The sequence below is a fragment of the Thunnus albacares genome, chromosome 23 (genome assembly GCF_914725855.1).
Source record: "Thunnus albacares chromosome 23, fThuAlb1.1, whole genome shotgun sequence".
In the NCBI taxonomy this organism is placed as follows: Eukaryota; Metazoa; Chordata; class Actinopteri; order Scombriformes; family Scombridae; genus Thunnus; species Thunnus albacares.
The window spans coordinates 2,450,794-2,466,617 of NC_058128.1; the positions used below are offsets into that span (position 1 = coordinate 2,450,794).

At 38.1% G+C, this 15,824-nt stretch overlaps 1 protein-coding gene across 4 annotated transcripts in view; it reads right to left on the reverse strand.

The window, feature by feature from the left end:
- Window positions 1–3,861: 3,861 nt before the first annotated feature.
- Window positions 3,862–15,824, reverse strand: part of LOC122975252 (calcium-activated potassium channel subunit beta-4-like) — a 43,725-nt gene continuing 31,762 nt past the window's right edge. For all 4 annotated transcript variants that reach the window (XM_044343602.1, XM_044343605.1, XM_044343604.1 and 1 more), the window contains exon 6: window positions 3,862–12,888. In XM_044343602.1, the coding sequence (XP_044199537.1) occupies window positions 12,564–12,888 (325 nt within the window). In that variant the 3' untranslated portion in view covers window positions 3,862–12,563. The remainder of the gene's footprint in view (window positions 12,889–15,824) is intronic.

The following is a 15,824-nucleotide window of genomic DNA, read 5'->3' on the forward strand; positions in this document are numbered from 1 at the left end:
GGCAACTACGGTACGGTGAAGGTGAAGGTCTAAACTGTAAGGTATGGTTAAAGTTAAGTAACTAAAACACTGAGTTAAGGGTTGAGGAGAAAACTTGTTGGTTAATAAGAAGCTTATATTAATTGTAGTCTGTGACAGGACGTGAACTACTTTAAATTAAACTGATGCCTTACATGTTAATCCACCACCCCGACTTCAACATACTTACTTTCTGCGTTGCTAAAAGGATAAACTTGCCAAGTTTCAATCCAAATGTAACACACATTTTAATCAAATATGCCGAAAATCTAATTCTTAATGTTTGTTTCCATCCACTGCTGTTGTGTGAATATTAGCAGTTAAACAGCAGGTGGCGCTAATTCTTTAGTCGGTGCCGTTAAACTGTTGCAACAAGATGACGTCATCAAAAGAGTGACAGTCAAAGCTCAAATGATGGGAAACCATGTGGAAAATGTGACGACATTTCTGTTAGTTTCATGTATTGGTGTGAGGAAGGTTACAGTCTCCTCATCATCGCTCCACACAGATCTGATGTTTTCAGCTCTTCAGTGACATTTAAGTCACATGATTCATGTACGTCATCATTTATTCACTCAGTCTGTTTACATCAAGCAGCAACCTCCGGGGCTGTAAAATGAAGCCAATGTGGAAGAACTGCCAAAAACTGCAGTTCCTTGAACGACCACTTGAGGCTCCAAAAGCAAGTCAATCTCCATAGACCTCCATGTTAAAATGTCCAACTTTACAGCAGAAATAAACATGTTTACAGTCTGGTACAAACAACGGTTTTGGTCTCTGTAGCTAATTTCCTCTTTCATGACAACTGTACGGGGGTGAATTTTTTTGTTAACTCACCCGTTTAAATTTTATTAAGCTGTAAAGTTCTGCATAATGAAGGACATGGCTGCTTTGAGTGACAGGTTCGCCAGCCGCTAGGTGGCTTGTTTCAGCCATTCGGCCCGCCTCTTTGCCCATTTTTGATTGGCTGAGAGTTAGGCAGAATCACGTACTGCCAAGATGGCGACGGCCGGAGCGGCTCACTTTGAGCTTCAAAACCGCTCTTCAGAAACCAACGAGTGACGTCACGGTAACTACGTCCATATTTTTATACAGTCTATGGTTTGCGTTTGATTTTTATCCACACAACTGCTTTTACACCTCAGACAAGCGTAAAATCATTTTTGCAATACTTCGACTTTTTCATGCACATTTTTTTTTGTTTTGTTGTTTTTGCAAATTGAAAACACATAAAAACAGGTGGATGGAGATGGAATTGAAGTAACACTGGTGACAGGATATGCTGAAAAACAGATGATCAAATGATTCTGGTGACTGGTTGTTTTTTCCACCTCAAACGTTATGTACTTTTAAGAGGAATTGTTGTCCTGCTAAACAAATATCAGAGAATACAGCGTTTTTTAATTGCTTCGACCCCGTTAGACTTACCTGCAACTCTAGTTAGCATTTTGCTTTTATCAATTTCTTATGCAGTATTTCGAATTTGTTTTTCACATTTGTATGATTAAAAACAGGTGGATGGAAACGTGCAAACTGTCTCCTGCTTTGGTGCTGGACGTACATTAAATATACATTAATAGACAGGATTTCTAGGATAATACACTGACTGGCCTGAATGAATAAATGTGATCAGATTTTGGTGATGACAATGTTTGTGTAGGTTGATGGTTGGTTCCAGCTGTACAAGGATAAAACATGTTATACCTGTGTTGGAGAGTGTGTCTGTTTGTGTTTCATCCTAATAGAACTGAGGATAAGTGGCCCAGCATTAACACCGCCGTCCAAGGTGAGAGATGGTCAATGTGCTTGTGTTTGAGAGTCATTGAATATTCATTGATTAGAAGAACAAGTGGTCTGACTCAGGCAATACAAGTACAAGTGTATGTGTGTGTGTGATGTGTCCTGTTCTTGTCTAGTGGGAAGCTATTCAACTCTCTCAATTTAGATGGGATTGAATGAATGAAAAGAGTGGAGAATGAATGGAGAAGAGGGAGGACAGATGAAAGGACACACACACATCATTGTAATATCCATGTAGCAGCTTTCTCTCGACCTTTTTCATTCTTCATTCCCTTTTCCCGTCTTTCCTTCTTCCATTTTCCAATCTTTCCTTCCATCCACTTGTCTTTCTTCTTGCCTTTTTTTAAAGTGAGCATCTAAGCCTTTATTTGATAGCAGATAGTGGAGAGGTGACAGGAAATGAGGGAAAAGAGGGTGGAGACAAAAAGCAACAACAATCATCCTCAGCTAGATTTGAAACAGGGACGTTGTACTACGGTCAACATCCTCCATCACTGTTCTTCCTCTTTCTTGTCTTTGTTTCTTCTTCTCATTTTCCTTTTTTTTTTTGCTCTTCCCAAAAGCTAACGTTAGCATGCTAATATACAAAGATAATATTAGCATGTTAATGTTACAAAGATAATATTATAATATATTCAATAACTTCACTCTTATACAGTGTGGTGTCCCCAAAATCACTTCACACATCAGTAGTCTGCTGTTGGTTATACGACACCACTTTGGAAAAAAGGTTTAGGGGTTATTGAATATTGTTTGAAGTAGCTCTTTGTAGTGTTGAACTTTTTAGACAGTCCCTGTGCACTCGTCTCACAGCCGGCTGTACATAGAGTACCTCACTACACTCAAAAAAAAAACAACTCATTGGATGAACTCAATTAAATTGTGGGCAGAATTTCTATCCAATAAATATATGTAGCCCAACTCAAACCAACTACATCTATGCATTATAATGTATTGTTATATAATGTACAACTTGCTTTTCTCCTGTTGGTCCAACTCAAACTAAAAACATCTATGTAATGTACTTGAATCGAGTTAGTTCTACTCATTTGTGTCAAATAGAGCTTAAATAAAATAACTTCATTAAAGTAGTTCAAATAATTTGTGGTTGTTCAACCTAAAAAATATATAATTAATTGGAAATACGGTAGGAAAGAGGCCTCGTTTGTGTTTTAACAACATTTTGCTTATGAGTTATTGAAGTGTTCGTCACTTTTAAGTCTCCTCTAGAAACACTTTTCTGTTGTCGTTTCTGTAATGTGTTCTGGTATTTACAACAAAGTGATGAAGATATTTTTGTCACACCCTGCCTGGACTTTGTGTGGTCTTTGGGGTCTCCTGGTTTGCACTTCTGTTTAGTCCTTCAGTTCATGTGGGTTTTCTTGTTATATTTGGGTGGTGGGTTTGGACTGCCTTTTGTTGTTTAGCCTGGTGTGTTGTATACTTTAGTTTAGGTTCATGGTGGTTCTTGGACGGGTTGGTGTGGGTTGTATTTAGAGTATTGTGTTTTCTGGGTTTTAGTTTTGTTACTGTGTTTCCCTTGTGTGTTCATGTTCTCCTCCTCACCTGCCCTGCTTCACCCTCGTTAGCCCTGCCCTGCTTCCTGTGTTTCCTCAGCCAATCACTCCCTCGTGTCTCGTCACCTGTTCCCCATTCCCTGATTAGTTTAGTCTGTATTTAAGGTCTGGTTTTGAGTTGAGTCTTTGTTGGATCATTTGTTGTTTCATCTGCTAGTTCTGTTCAGCTCTGTTTGCCTGTTCATGACATCCACGATTAAAGGAGATTTTTTTTCATTAAATCTGCATTCCAGCCTCTGTGTTTAGGTCCACTCCTGCTTCCCTAACCTGACAATTTTCTTAATTTGCTTGTGTTTTCTTAAGTTGCATGATGTTTGCCCTTATTGGCCACCGTAGATTGTGACTTGTAAGCAGATTTTCTTTTGTGATCAGACTTTAAAAAAAAAAAAAAAAAACTTGCAAAAACATGAAGTTCAAAGGGGCAGAAAAAGCTGCAATGAGACGTTCAGATTGAAGACAAAATGTGTTTTTATTTAAAGATCTCTATTAGGCACTATAGTTATCATTATTATCGTTAAAACACGGGCAAAGCGGCTACCTGGGTCACATGGTACAATGCTGAGGTACAGAGGATGAAGGGACGACAAAATACCTGCAGACAACACAGTGCAAAGTACAAAGATATGATGAAGAAAGAACAAAAGGAGACACCTGCACACTTATTATAATAAATACAATAATGATAATAATACAGTCAATGAAAGACTACATTATACAGTGTTGATTAACTCAGGGGTAAAAATCAATTAAAATCTAAATAAATACCAAAACCGCATCTGAAATAATATAATTTAACATTTTCAGTTTCTGTGGTGATGAAGTGAAACACAGAGTTTAGTTGCTACTGCAGTTCACAGATTAGCATATGGCTTTAGATAGAAAATCTAACATTATTCATCTCGGACAGAAAGATGACAACAGCTCGTTAAGTCTCATAAAAACACACAAAAATGCTACAGAGAAGCTACATTTTCTTTGGAGAGAATGGATGATTCAGGGATTTTACAAGTTTTAGTGATGTCAAAACTGAAAAAAATGAGTTGGAAAAAATCGGCTTCATAAAAGTGCGTGTATGCTTTCTTTCACAGCGATTTTAATTTGTGTCACTGATTTGTCGTCGAAGTCAACGTTTCTGTCCAACAGGTTTGTATTTTTTGCACAAAAAAAATACTGGTTGGAAACACAATGATAGAGGATGAAAACAGGGAAGAGTAAAATAAAGAAGTAAGGTTGAATATTATGATCTTATGTTGTTCTACAATTTTTTTTGTCCAATTTCTGAGCAAAGTTATTAAAAACGAAGAGAATTAGTTATAGAAGTTTTGGTTTTACACTTATAAACAGTGATAACACAGTTCATAGCATTTCTATGACTATTTAAAAGATGATTTTGTTTCTACATTTTTGACACACTATATATCAATATTAGAAAATATTCTTATTAACATTGAGATAATGATTTAAACATTGCCCAGCATTAAAAAGGAGGGAATGGAGGAAAAGAAGTAAAAGAGGAAAAATACAGGGGATAAAAGATGAAGCAAGAAAGAAAGAAAAAAGTAAGTATCTCTAGAAGGGAAGACGGAGGCAGATGCAGTAATAACAGTGTCCTTAATGTTCACACACGGATTTGACCTTTTTGTTTTAAGTCACATTCATGGAGTCGTACAACTCAGGATCATTCACTCCTAGTGAGAATCCGAGTCTGTTCGTGTGTTTTCCTGATGCCTCTAAATGTCACATCACGTTCTAAAATGCGACTGAATGGCAGCATCACTGAATTTTCTTTGGAAACTGCTGTTGGTTTGTGGCTGTCGGAACTGTTTGGAGAGCATTTGTCAAACTAAGGACAGAAATAGTTACAAAGTGAACAAGAGGGTTTGTTGTTTACACAGGAAACTACTTAATGCTCAGGAGAAAGTATGTTGTGCACAAAAAACTTTCTTGCTCACACAGGAAAGATGCCCTTTTAGTAGTTAAAAATTACCCACAACTTTCTGCTGTCATTTCTACAGAAATTATCATTTCTGTAGAAATGACAGCAAACAAGTTATATTTTATGGAGCCCTGAAGGCGACATGAGAGCCTTAAAAAGCACATGTTGCCTTCGGGGCTCCATAAAATATTCATTATAACGTTAGTTTTTCACTTTTCAGTTTAGCTTCATAGATGCAGCTCTGAGTGTAAAACAAAATACTTGATTAAGTCATTTAAGACTTGTGCACAGATATCTATCTAGGCCTGGTCACACCAGAAAGTGGCACAGCAAAAATATTTGGTTGTAGTAACTTTGTAACATAGCGATTACTCACTGAGTAGTTGGTGAACTGATGTAGCTGGCGAGCTAACCGCTAACATGCTAGCCAGTTACAGACATGCAGTCACCATAGCTGCCCTCTACCGCTCTGTTTACTCCACCTGGGCAGTTTGTTGACTATTGTACACCATTTCAATGAGAAATTATGGAAGAGAGAAAATAAAACTCTCTCGTTAGCTTAGCTCAATCGCTAACGGGACATTAAGTTCACACAGTTCATGTAAAAGATCTATTTTAAATAAACACCTGTCTCATAATTGTCTGCAAACCATTCTTCTTTTATTTTGCAGTTTTTACACCGACAGAAGAGGTTAAATAAAACTGGATGGTGACACACAGCTAATAAGCTAAAATAGTGTCAATGTCTAAAATACAAGACGTCTCTGGGGTCTAAGGCTTTGTTTAGACTGCAGGCAGAGAAATTCCAGCTTTGCCTGTACAGAGGTCTCGCCCCAAAGTACCAGCAGACAATTTATTTCAGCATCTGTCTACAGACTGTTGTTCACTGCTAGTAGCAGCATGGAGCCGCTTCAATGCACTTCCGTCACTCTGGATTTGAGGTTGCTGTTGGGTGTTGCATTGCGAGCGATACAGAAGACACTTTGAAATCCAATTTGAGCGGCCAGAGCGTCCGGACTGAGACACATCTGTAGAAATCCAATTGGAATCGCATTTCAAACCACCTCCAGATGTGGCTTGGATCCAAAAATTGCAAAATTGCATTTCATGTGTTTTTTTGCTGTCCAGACTTTCTAAAATCAATCTGGATACGATCTGGATATGCCAAAAAACTGATTTGGGCTCTCAGTCTGAACAAGGCCTAACTGACAGCTTTGACCCCCTGAAAATCTCAAAATGAAATTTTAATTGAATTTGATTTGATTTTCAACAATTATTTTCCAGTTATTAACACATTTTTATGCAACTATCAATATCTTGGATCGTTTTGAAAACAGCACAATAGAAATATATTGCGGTCAAAACATTTACGGCATCTGAACGCAATTTGCTCCGCCTCTGCATATTTAAAACGTTCAATAAAAAATGTGAGTGTGAACAAATTAATATACAAAATTTGTCAAAAGTCTTTAAACAGGCCTTCTATTACAGAACAAACAAATAAAAAGACCAATAATCTTGTAGAGCTACTGGGATCTAGTGACTGATCTGCCTGTTCTGTTATGGAAATGACTGATTGTGACGATTCCTGTGGAGTAAATTGAATTAGCCACTACATGGAAACACTGGTGTGACCAGGCCTTAAGACTGGGGAAACTTTAAAACACTTCTCTTGCTTTTGTCCATGATGTCTAAGGAGAAATAAATAATCTTTTACATTCATAGTTTGTTTTTCAGTCGTTACAGAGGAACGTTTTCTACTCCTGCTTAACACAAATCTGAAGACTCACAGATATCAACACAGAACAAACTTCTTTTCCACAAACCAGATGTGCTACAGCAGCGTACAGCAACATTCAAGTTTACCACAAAACATGGTGATAAAACATCGTCCCACAGCCGAACCTGAGGAGGAAATTATGTATTTACAACAACAGTCAGTTCACACAGAGAACAGAAGCAGCCGCAGACTAAAGTTCGGCTGTTAGTTTTCATTGGCAGCCACATCACCCAGCCTTGTGGCTGTTGCTAAGCAACAAGTAGCATCACGCCAGGTAATTTTTAGACTGTCAGGCATGTTGGAGAGAGAACTGTAGAAATTTGGAGACAACAGTTGAAGATTTAAAACACCCTCAGATACAGGATGAATCACGTTTGATGATAGCAGTTCTATTGTTGGCTCTGCATGGAAACATTCAGCTTTCAAAAAGTCTTCTTAAAACATTATAATTGCACTTTCCTCTTCAGTTTCATTTCTAGAAATCAGTGTAAGTGTGTCGAACTAGAAAGAAGAAGAATACAGATTATTGTACAAGAATGTAGAGAGTCACAACGCTCATCTCTCCCTGTTTCACCAAATAACATCACCTACATGTGAACACTGGGAAACACTTTATGATACAAATGTTTTAGTCAACAGGTGAACACTCCCATGTAACTGCCCCGTTGACATGTTTTACAGAAGTAAACTGAAATAAGTCTGGCGCTGACCCATGCAGCCTCTCTCACCATTAGAAATGATGTCCTTGCTTTGCACAATGTCAAGCTTGTGCTTCTGGTGTGAAAGCCCTTCCTAACGGTACAATCAAACTGGATTTGCTCACATGCAAATAAGAGACATTTAGTTTATAAGAGTTGATTTGCACTGTTCAAGATACTCAAAGCCAGTACAATGAATAGAAACCTGAACCTTGTATGTAGGAAATAGTGTGGGCAGTGTTGTAAACATAAACTGTGGGAGCTTTCATGACAAGCTAACAACAATATTTCACAAGTTGAAAATTATACAGCTTCTTATCAAACACTTTACTGTCATTAATATCCATTATTACGCCTGCTCTCACTAGAGTAAAGTAGCATCCGTCCTTCTCTGCTGTTTCTGTTATTTTACTGTGAAAAAATGAATGAATAAGACAATAAACATTTCCTGAATAAACAATTCAGTTCAATCACATTTAACTCTGCAGGAGTCAACTCACAACCAAAAGCAAATACAGAAGTCAGTGTGGCGGCCCTGCACGTCAGAGATCAATACGTTCTACAGCTGCAGAACTTATAACTTTATATTACAGACATACAGACAGATATTATAGTGCATTGATGCCAGAGTGTCTAAAATGACAGGTTGGACCTGTGCTACACACTGAGAGGAACAGCTCCGACAAAAATGGTTCCTCTACTTTCAGCAGACAAACCCTGACGTACAAGACAACAAAACACATCATTATCTGGTCTTATTGCTGGTCTAAACACCAAAACACTTAAAAGCAGCTCAGTTTCATACCACAACAGCTAGTCCTCAGTCCTGACTGCTACAAAAACACTGAGGGAGGAGGGGGGGGGGGAGCTGAGTCACTGGTGATTTAAGACACAAATCACCCGAGATTTTTATCAGAGCCATTTTTACCAGAATGAAGCCTACAAGCTGCTGCATGAAAAAGGAACAAAGTGTCTCCTGAAGTGCTGCCAGTTACACATGATTTCTTTTATACACTTTCCTGTTCCTCACTTTGGTCGGCTGTCAGCTTTCACTGTCAGTCTAAACTCAGGGTAGAAACCGAGAGGGGCCATCTGCACCCTACTTTATTCACATGGACTAGATTTTGTCCTCATTACTGCTGAAGGCGACGTTTGAAAGGCCTTGAGGCGCTGGCCGTGTGTTGTTTTCATCCTGGAGCTGTTCAGTTCAGTGAGCTACAACATTCATGTTTAACATGCAGAGACATTTCATTATCTTCTTAATTAGATTCAAAGTCTTGATTGATAAGGATTGTGTTTTAGCGTGATGTTTTGGCTGATTAAAGGACTCTTGTTGAAGCTTCCTCAAGTGCAGTAAAGCCAAATGCGTGACTTGAGCGTATTACACATGAGGGTGAAGGCCAATGTTGATTACCGACCTGCTGGATAATGGTGTGATCCAAAGCTTTGTCCCATTTCTTGGTGCACAATGTACACTATATGGCCAAAAGTCACACAACTGTCCACAAATTGCTGTACTTTTGGGCTAGGGCTGTTAACTGCATTTTTGATCAATTTTAATCCTACAGTCTGAAATGAAAGTTGACAATCGTGAGAGAAATGTGGCAAAATCTTTGGTCATCAATGCAAAAGAGTGTCCTAGATCTCACTGTGAGACTCGTCCACTGGCGGACGATTTGGAGCTTTGGAGACCAAAGACTGCTACGATCCACGACTACAAACCAACCAATCAGAATAAGACACGAAATGATGGCTTACATTTCGTAAGTGCAGTTTTTGAATAAGGTTTAGTGGGAAAACACATTTAATACATCCATGGCAAATCAAAAACGATTGGTGGTGAAACAAAAAAGAAGTTTGAGTGCTGTGCAGATGGGCGACGAGATGATGACGTCTTTGCTTTCATTTACTTTTTTTCTATTTCAATTGTAGCACTGTGATTCACCACACATTTGGCGCACAATCTGACAGCTTCACACTGATATTACAGTACGGTCTGACACAGATTGTGACAATCTTGCACAGGGTGACTTGCAATAAACTTACATGATCGTTGTTGTCGCGGTCTAAAGGTGCTTTGAGAATAGGGGTACGCCAAGTGGGTTTAGGACCGGCCTAGCATGCTGTGAGATTTCCATTTTTTTACTGTACACATTCAATAATGTTTTGCAATATCAAAAAATGAGGTGACATCTACATTTTTACACTCACTTGCCAGTTTGTTAAATATACCTAGATAAAACTAAAATACTGCATCCCAACATTCATGAACCTTATGTTCAGTTTTAGAGGCTGAACTCTATTCAGTTATACTGAGAGATGTTTCTAATACTTAGGAATGTTTAGCTGTTCACATATGTTTGGCCATGTAGTGTACCAACACATTGCTTTGTTTCAGGACTTTTGTTTTACAATATCCTTTTATTCCTTTCTGAGAAATCTGGTTCAATGATCTAAATTTCCCAGTTTGGTCTCAAATTGAACCATTGCGACTTGATCGAAGGGTCGACTGCAACTTTTCTAGCTCAGTGTCTGTTTTCAGTCATTATTATGGTAAATCAATGGGGAGACTCATGTCGCAGTTGGTTTTACTGATGTCAGAATGCTCTAATGCTGTATATGAACCCTCTATACCCTCTTTGTTTTGGTTTGATTTGATGAATGCAGTGTTTGCTGCTCCCAGTTTAACCTCCAACATATGAGCCTGGGGTTCGCTTCTGCTGTCAGCAAACACCTTCATAGTCCAAAGAGCTCTCACATCATTAACAAACAGGCGGTTTGGAGTCCCTGAAGCAACAGGAGCCACTAATGGGCCCTCTGATGAGTCAAGAGTGTATTTGAATATATAAATAAATAAATAATAAAGTTCAATAATTTAAATATATCATAAAAAATGAATCCCAGATTTACCTTTTACTGGCTCTTTTTATTTTTCACCTCTTACCCTTCCTGTTTTCCGAAGACTTACATGAATTTAACAACTTTTCTGTTTCCCAATATCCTTGTTGTTTGAGTTACTGGTACTACTAAAGACTATCTTCTTTCCTGTACCGCATTTCAGATGGAGATATTTTTTACTCCACTATATTTTTCTGCAGGCTGGTTTTCACTCTGCATATTTGGGTTTTATTTTATTTTAAACATGAGAGAAGCTCATGAAATAATATACATTACTATAGCTGGAACAGTATAAAGCAGTGGTCAGACTAAACTACAATGTTAAAATACTGCTCACAGGTTCACTTATCATTCCTTTAATCATGAGTGCTGCTGCTTTTCATTTCTGAAGTATATTTTGCTTCTAAAACTTGTTAACGCATATTTAAGTAACATTATGAAAGCAGGACTTTAACTTACATATTTGTTTTCTCATGTCAAACGATGAGGTTACTTTTCTATTGTGGGTTACATGATTATGAAAAGAGGAAATAAAAAGAGCTCGTAAAAGATAAACAGGTAAGTATGTACAGATCATGTATTTATATTTTAACATTTACTTTTTCTCTCATCAGACTTCTGAGCTATGCCCCAAACGTACAAAAGCTTAAATAAATCCCATTGACAATTACTACAAATCATGACCTGACTGAACAGTACGTTGTGTGGTTCACTACATATATCTAGATAAAAATGATCTGATGCTCTTGTTTATTAAGTATTTCTGCTGTTAGTGGCCTTTAATGAAACCACAAGTCCAAGATCTCTGCAGATTAAACCAGCTCGACAAAATGAGGCAATTCAAGGCGAGTCTAGTTCACACACGGCTGTAACAGGGCATCCTGGTGGACTAGTGGTTAGGGTGCATATTACATGTATAAGACCTTGTTGTCCCTGTTTGATTCAGCACAGTAAAGACTAAAATTAAGACTAAAATCCTTCTATCTCCAAAACTCTCCCCTCTATGATTCTATTGTAAGATAGTTGAATAAAGACAAAAATGCCCCCAAAATATCTCAGAACAAAGGACATGTGGGCCGAATGGTGCAGATGTTTTTAGACAGCATAGATTACATCGAAAAAGTTGCAACATTAGAAGAGAGTCTTGGAGAATATGAAGAATTTGGAAGAAACCAACAGTTACACTGACACATTTTGCACACTGCTGTACTCGTAAAACTTCATGAGTTGTATTTAGTTGGTTTTTTTTTTAACTGCTAACAAATGAATCATTTTTAAAATCACGCTGATGTTGGTACTCATTTATCTTAAAACCCCAAGGAACAAAAATAAACCCTCAATGAAAGATTGCATTGACTTACAGAAGCCTATGAAAGGAAGTGGTGTCAAGACTTCAGCTCTCTATTTAGTCATATTTGTGGCTACTGGGACTGGAGTAAGAAGCAGTGAGCTACAGAAGGAAAGCTTAGTTTATAGAAGAGCTACAAAGAAGACTGCAGAGTCCAACATATCAGACAACTGATTCATCGTACCATCTATCACAGCACTGGTGTCATTCATTTAAATAACCCTTCAATAAGATTAAACTCAGCAGCATCCGTGAGTCTCCGCTCATCCAATTTGTTCAGTTAAAATCAGAGGAAAGGTGCTGATGTTTCTCTGCAGAGTTACAGCTGAAATCTATAGGCAACAGGGTGGATTTCCTGTCATCCTCTGCTCGTGTTTGTGTCTCATTTGGACATTTCTGATCATACAAACCAGACGGCAGCAGGTTGTCGGTGGCGTCCTCAGCCAGCTTTGTGACCCCCACCAGCTCATCTGCGTCCTAAGACGTGAAATCAACTTTCTGCTCTGTCTTAATGTTCCCGATCGCGGCGTCGCACCGGCACTGCAAACAGTGGCAGGGTCCTAGAGGGCGACGACAGCTCGGGGTCAGAGTTTGTTGTGAGGGGGTCAGCGGCTTTGTTGCCACGGCGATCTGAAGCCACGGTCCCCAAGTCTTGGCACACCTCGTAGGAGCATTTCCTCTTCTGGAGAGCCTCAGCTCGCACGGCCAGGGAGCGAGCGCAAACCGTCAGCAGCACGATGAGCGTGCCCAGAAGGAGCGACACCATTGGCCAGAGGACGCAGTGCAGCAGGACGCTGGTGTCATGGGAACGGCGCCACAACACGTCGTCAGGCCTGAAATCACAAAAAGAAGAAATAAACAAACAATAAAAGCACACGCAAAACTACAGTCACTGTGTATTGAGCTCTGAACACTTCCAACACGCAGGTAACGATACACAAAACGGCACCTGAACACGTCTCGTGTAGACACACAGACGGAGCAGACGCTGCTGCTGCTGCTCTGCCTTGGTGTATGAACGGTACTAAAACAGTACTTACTTTGCTTCACCATCCTCATATTACAATTACTAATCTTACACAGACACAAATAGATACATTACCTCGTCCCTATGCATCCTGCAAACAGCTGTGTTTAAAAATAAGCAGCTCCTTCTTTCACTCGCTTCCTAAACAAATGCACGTGTTAACTAAGATCTTTATGACATGAGGGGGTGGTGCTCATGGGAAATGTAGTCCTCATTCTGGGAAAACACTACCGCTTTTGTCCACAGGGGCCGCAAAAATCAACACAAAATGACAGTTCCTTCCTTTTTTTAACTTTAAAAAACCCTTTTTGTGTGTTCCAGTTTTTTTCTACAATACCAAACGGGAGCTTATCTGCAGCATCAATGAGCTCCCACTGGGCTCTCTTATGAAGCAGAGTTTCCTCATTCTGATCCTTCTGGTGCAGAGATAAAAATAAAACCAGCCAAGGTCACAGGTAAGCATCGCGTGTGAATAACAGGAGGATTAAGCTGACAAGGTAAAGACGATCTCTGTTTTTCTGCGTCTCATCAATTTTTAGTCACAGTGTAAAAAAAAAAAGAGCTGTGTTTCATAAAAGGCCCGCAGTAACCTGAATAACAGGCTAAAAAGAAAAGTCCTTCAAACATTATAAATCAATTCACCTGTTCTACTTTATTTAATAACTATTTATGTTACAGGATTCAGGGAGACTCTATAGTTCCTTCTGCTGTATAATCCTACAGTATACACAGCACATACACTATATGGCCAAAAGTATGTGGACAAACAAACACTACACCCATGTTTGATAGTTGATAGGACATGTGATTAATCTGCTATCGTAGCCAGGTTTCCATCTAACTGTAGTGCAAATTTAACCAAAGTCCCAGAATATCAGCAAAAGAAAATTAAAATGAATGCTTGTTTCTGTCTACCGCTGTTGTGTGAACATTAAGAGATTAACAGCCGGTGATACAACGAGATGACGTCATTAAAAGAGCGACAGTCAAACTCAAATGATGGAAAACAAGATGGAAATATGACATTTCTGTTTGTTTCATGTATTCATTTCATCGCTCCACACAGATCTGATGTTTTCAGCTCTTCAGTGATGTTTAAGTCACATGATTCACGTACGTTATCATTTATTCACTCAGTCTGTTTACATTACACTTTGTTGCAATAACTTTTTTTGCAATATTTTGCAATTTTTTAAAAATATTCTGCATTTCCACTCAGGTTTTTTAATGCGTAAATTGAAAATGTAAATAAAAAAGAGCATTATAACATTGTCAGATTGTCTTCTTTTTCGTCAAAACCTGGTGCCTACACTACCCACAATGCAACTTGACCCCTGACAGTTTGGTCTGAGATTCAGGTGTGTTATGCTGGTGGCCTCCACTTCTGTCTAACTCCACATCCCCAGATTTTTACACCTTTTATGCTCGCACACATCACCTGATTACAGCAGAACATATAATACAGCTTACAGACGTAAACTAGAAAGATTTATCAATGGATCAGCACACTCATGATAAATCCTTAACGTTTCTGGTGACTTCCTGACTTGTACACAAGAGAAGTCAAAATCAAACTGAGCACTTTTCTGCTCACAAGCGGATTATTCCTCTAAAACCAGCTAATTCACCAGTAAGTTGTCTTTTTTTTGTTGTTTTTTTGGAGTATCATGAACACTGTAGCCTCAATGACAGTTATTACCAAACTTTTTGGCTTGAAAAATGAAACTAGGGCAGCAACTATTAATTATATTTATTATCAATTAATCTGTCGATTATTTACTTGATGAATCGATTAGTCACCTGGTCTATAAAATGTCAGAAAGCAGTGAAAAATGTTGATCACTATTCTTAATTGTCTTGTTTTGTCCCAACCAACAGTCATCAATCCAAATATATTCATTATTCATATTTACTGGTGACGACTAAATAAACCAGATAATATTAATTTGTATTATATTATATTATATTATATTGTATTATTATAAGCTGGAACCAAAGAACTGTTTATTCTTAAATATTACTAAAAGAATTGGCCATTAATTTTTTGTCGATCGACCAATCAAATATATGTTGCAGCTCTAAATAAAATGTCTACTTGTCACCAGTGGATTGTCCTGGATTAGTTTGAATAATTTTAGAATGTTGAAGAAGCCAAATTATCCAATTATTCACAGGAAAAAAGTGAAGTAAAGACAAACTTTTATCTATTAAAAATATGTTTTATCTATTATATATATATATATATATATATATATATATATATATATATATATATATATATATATATATATATATATATATATATATTAATCACTTGTTTCATGTTTCAGTGTGGTCATGTGATGTCTTGAGTTCACTATTTTCTGTTTTTGTTTCATGTGACCTCCCTATAAACTAAGTTGAATCCACGATTAAGTTTTGAACATTGTGGTGCTTTTATAAGAGTTTCAGTTTAAAATGGTGCCGAAGATTCAAAACACGATTGTGCTTCTTCCTCCTGTTATAGTTTGTAATCTTCTGCAGCAGCAAAAATGTTATTAAAAAAAATGGAGCTATGAGTTGTGGAGGACTGTTAAATTGAAGTCAAGGGTCATTTCTGAGGGGTCTAAGGTCACAAGCAGCAAACTGTGAAGTGGAAACAGTTCTGTCAAAAAGAGACGCCTCAGTAATGCTGCTGGTTGCCATCTGTAATCTCCTGTGGAAACAATGATCTGTCACCGAGGCAAATTTCACAGCATCACA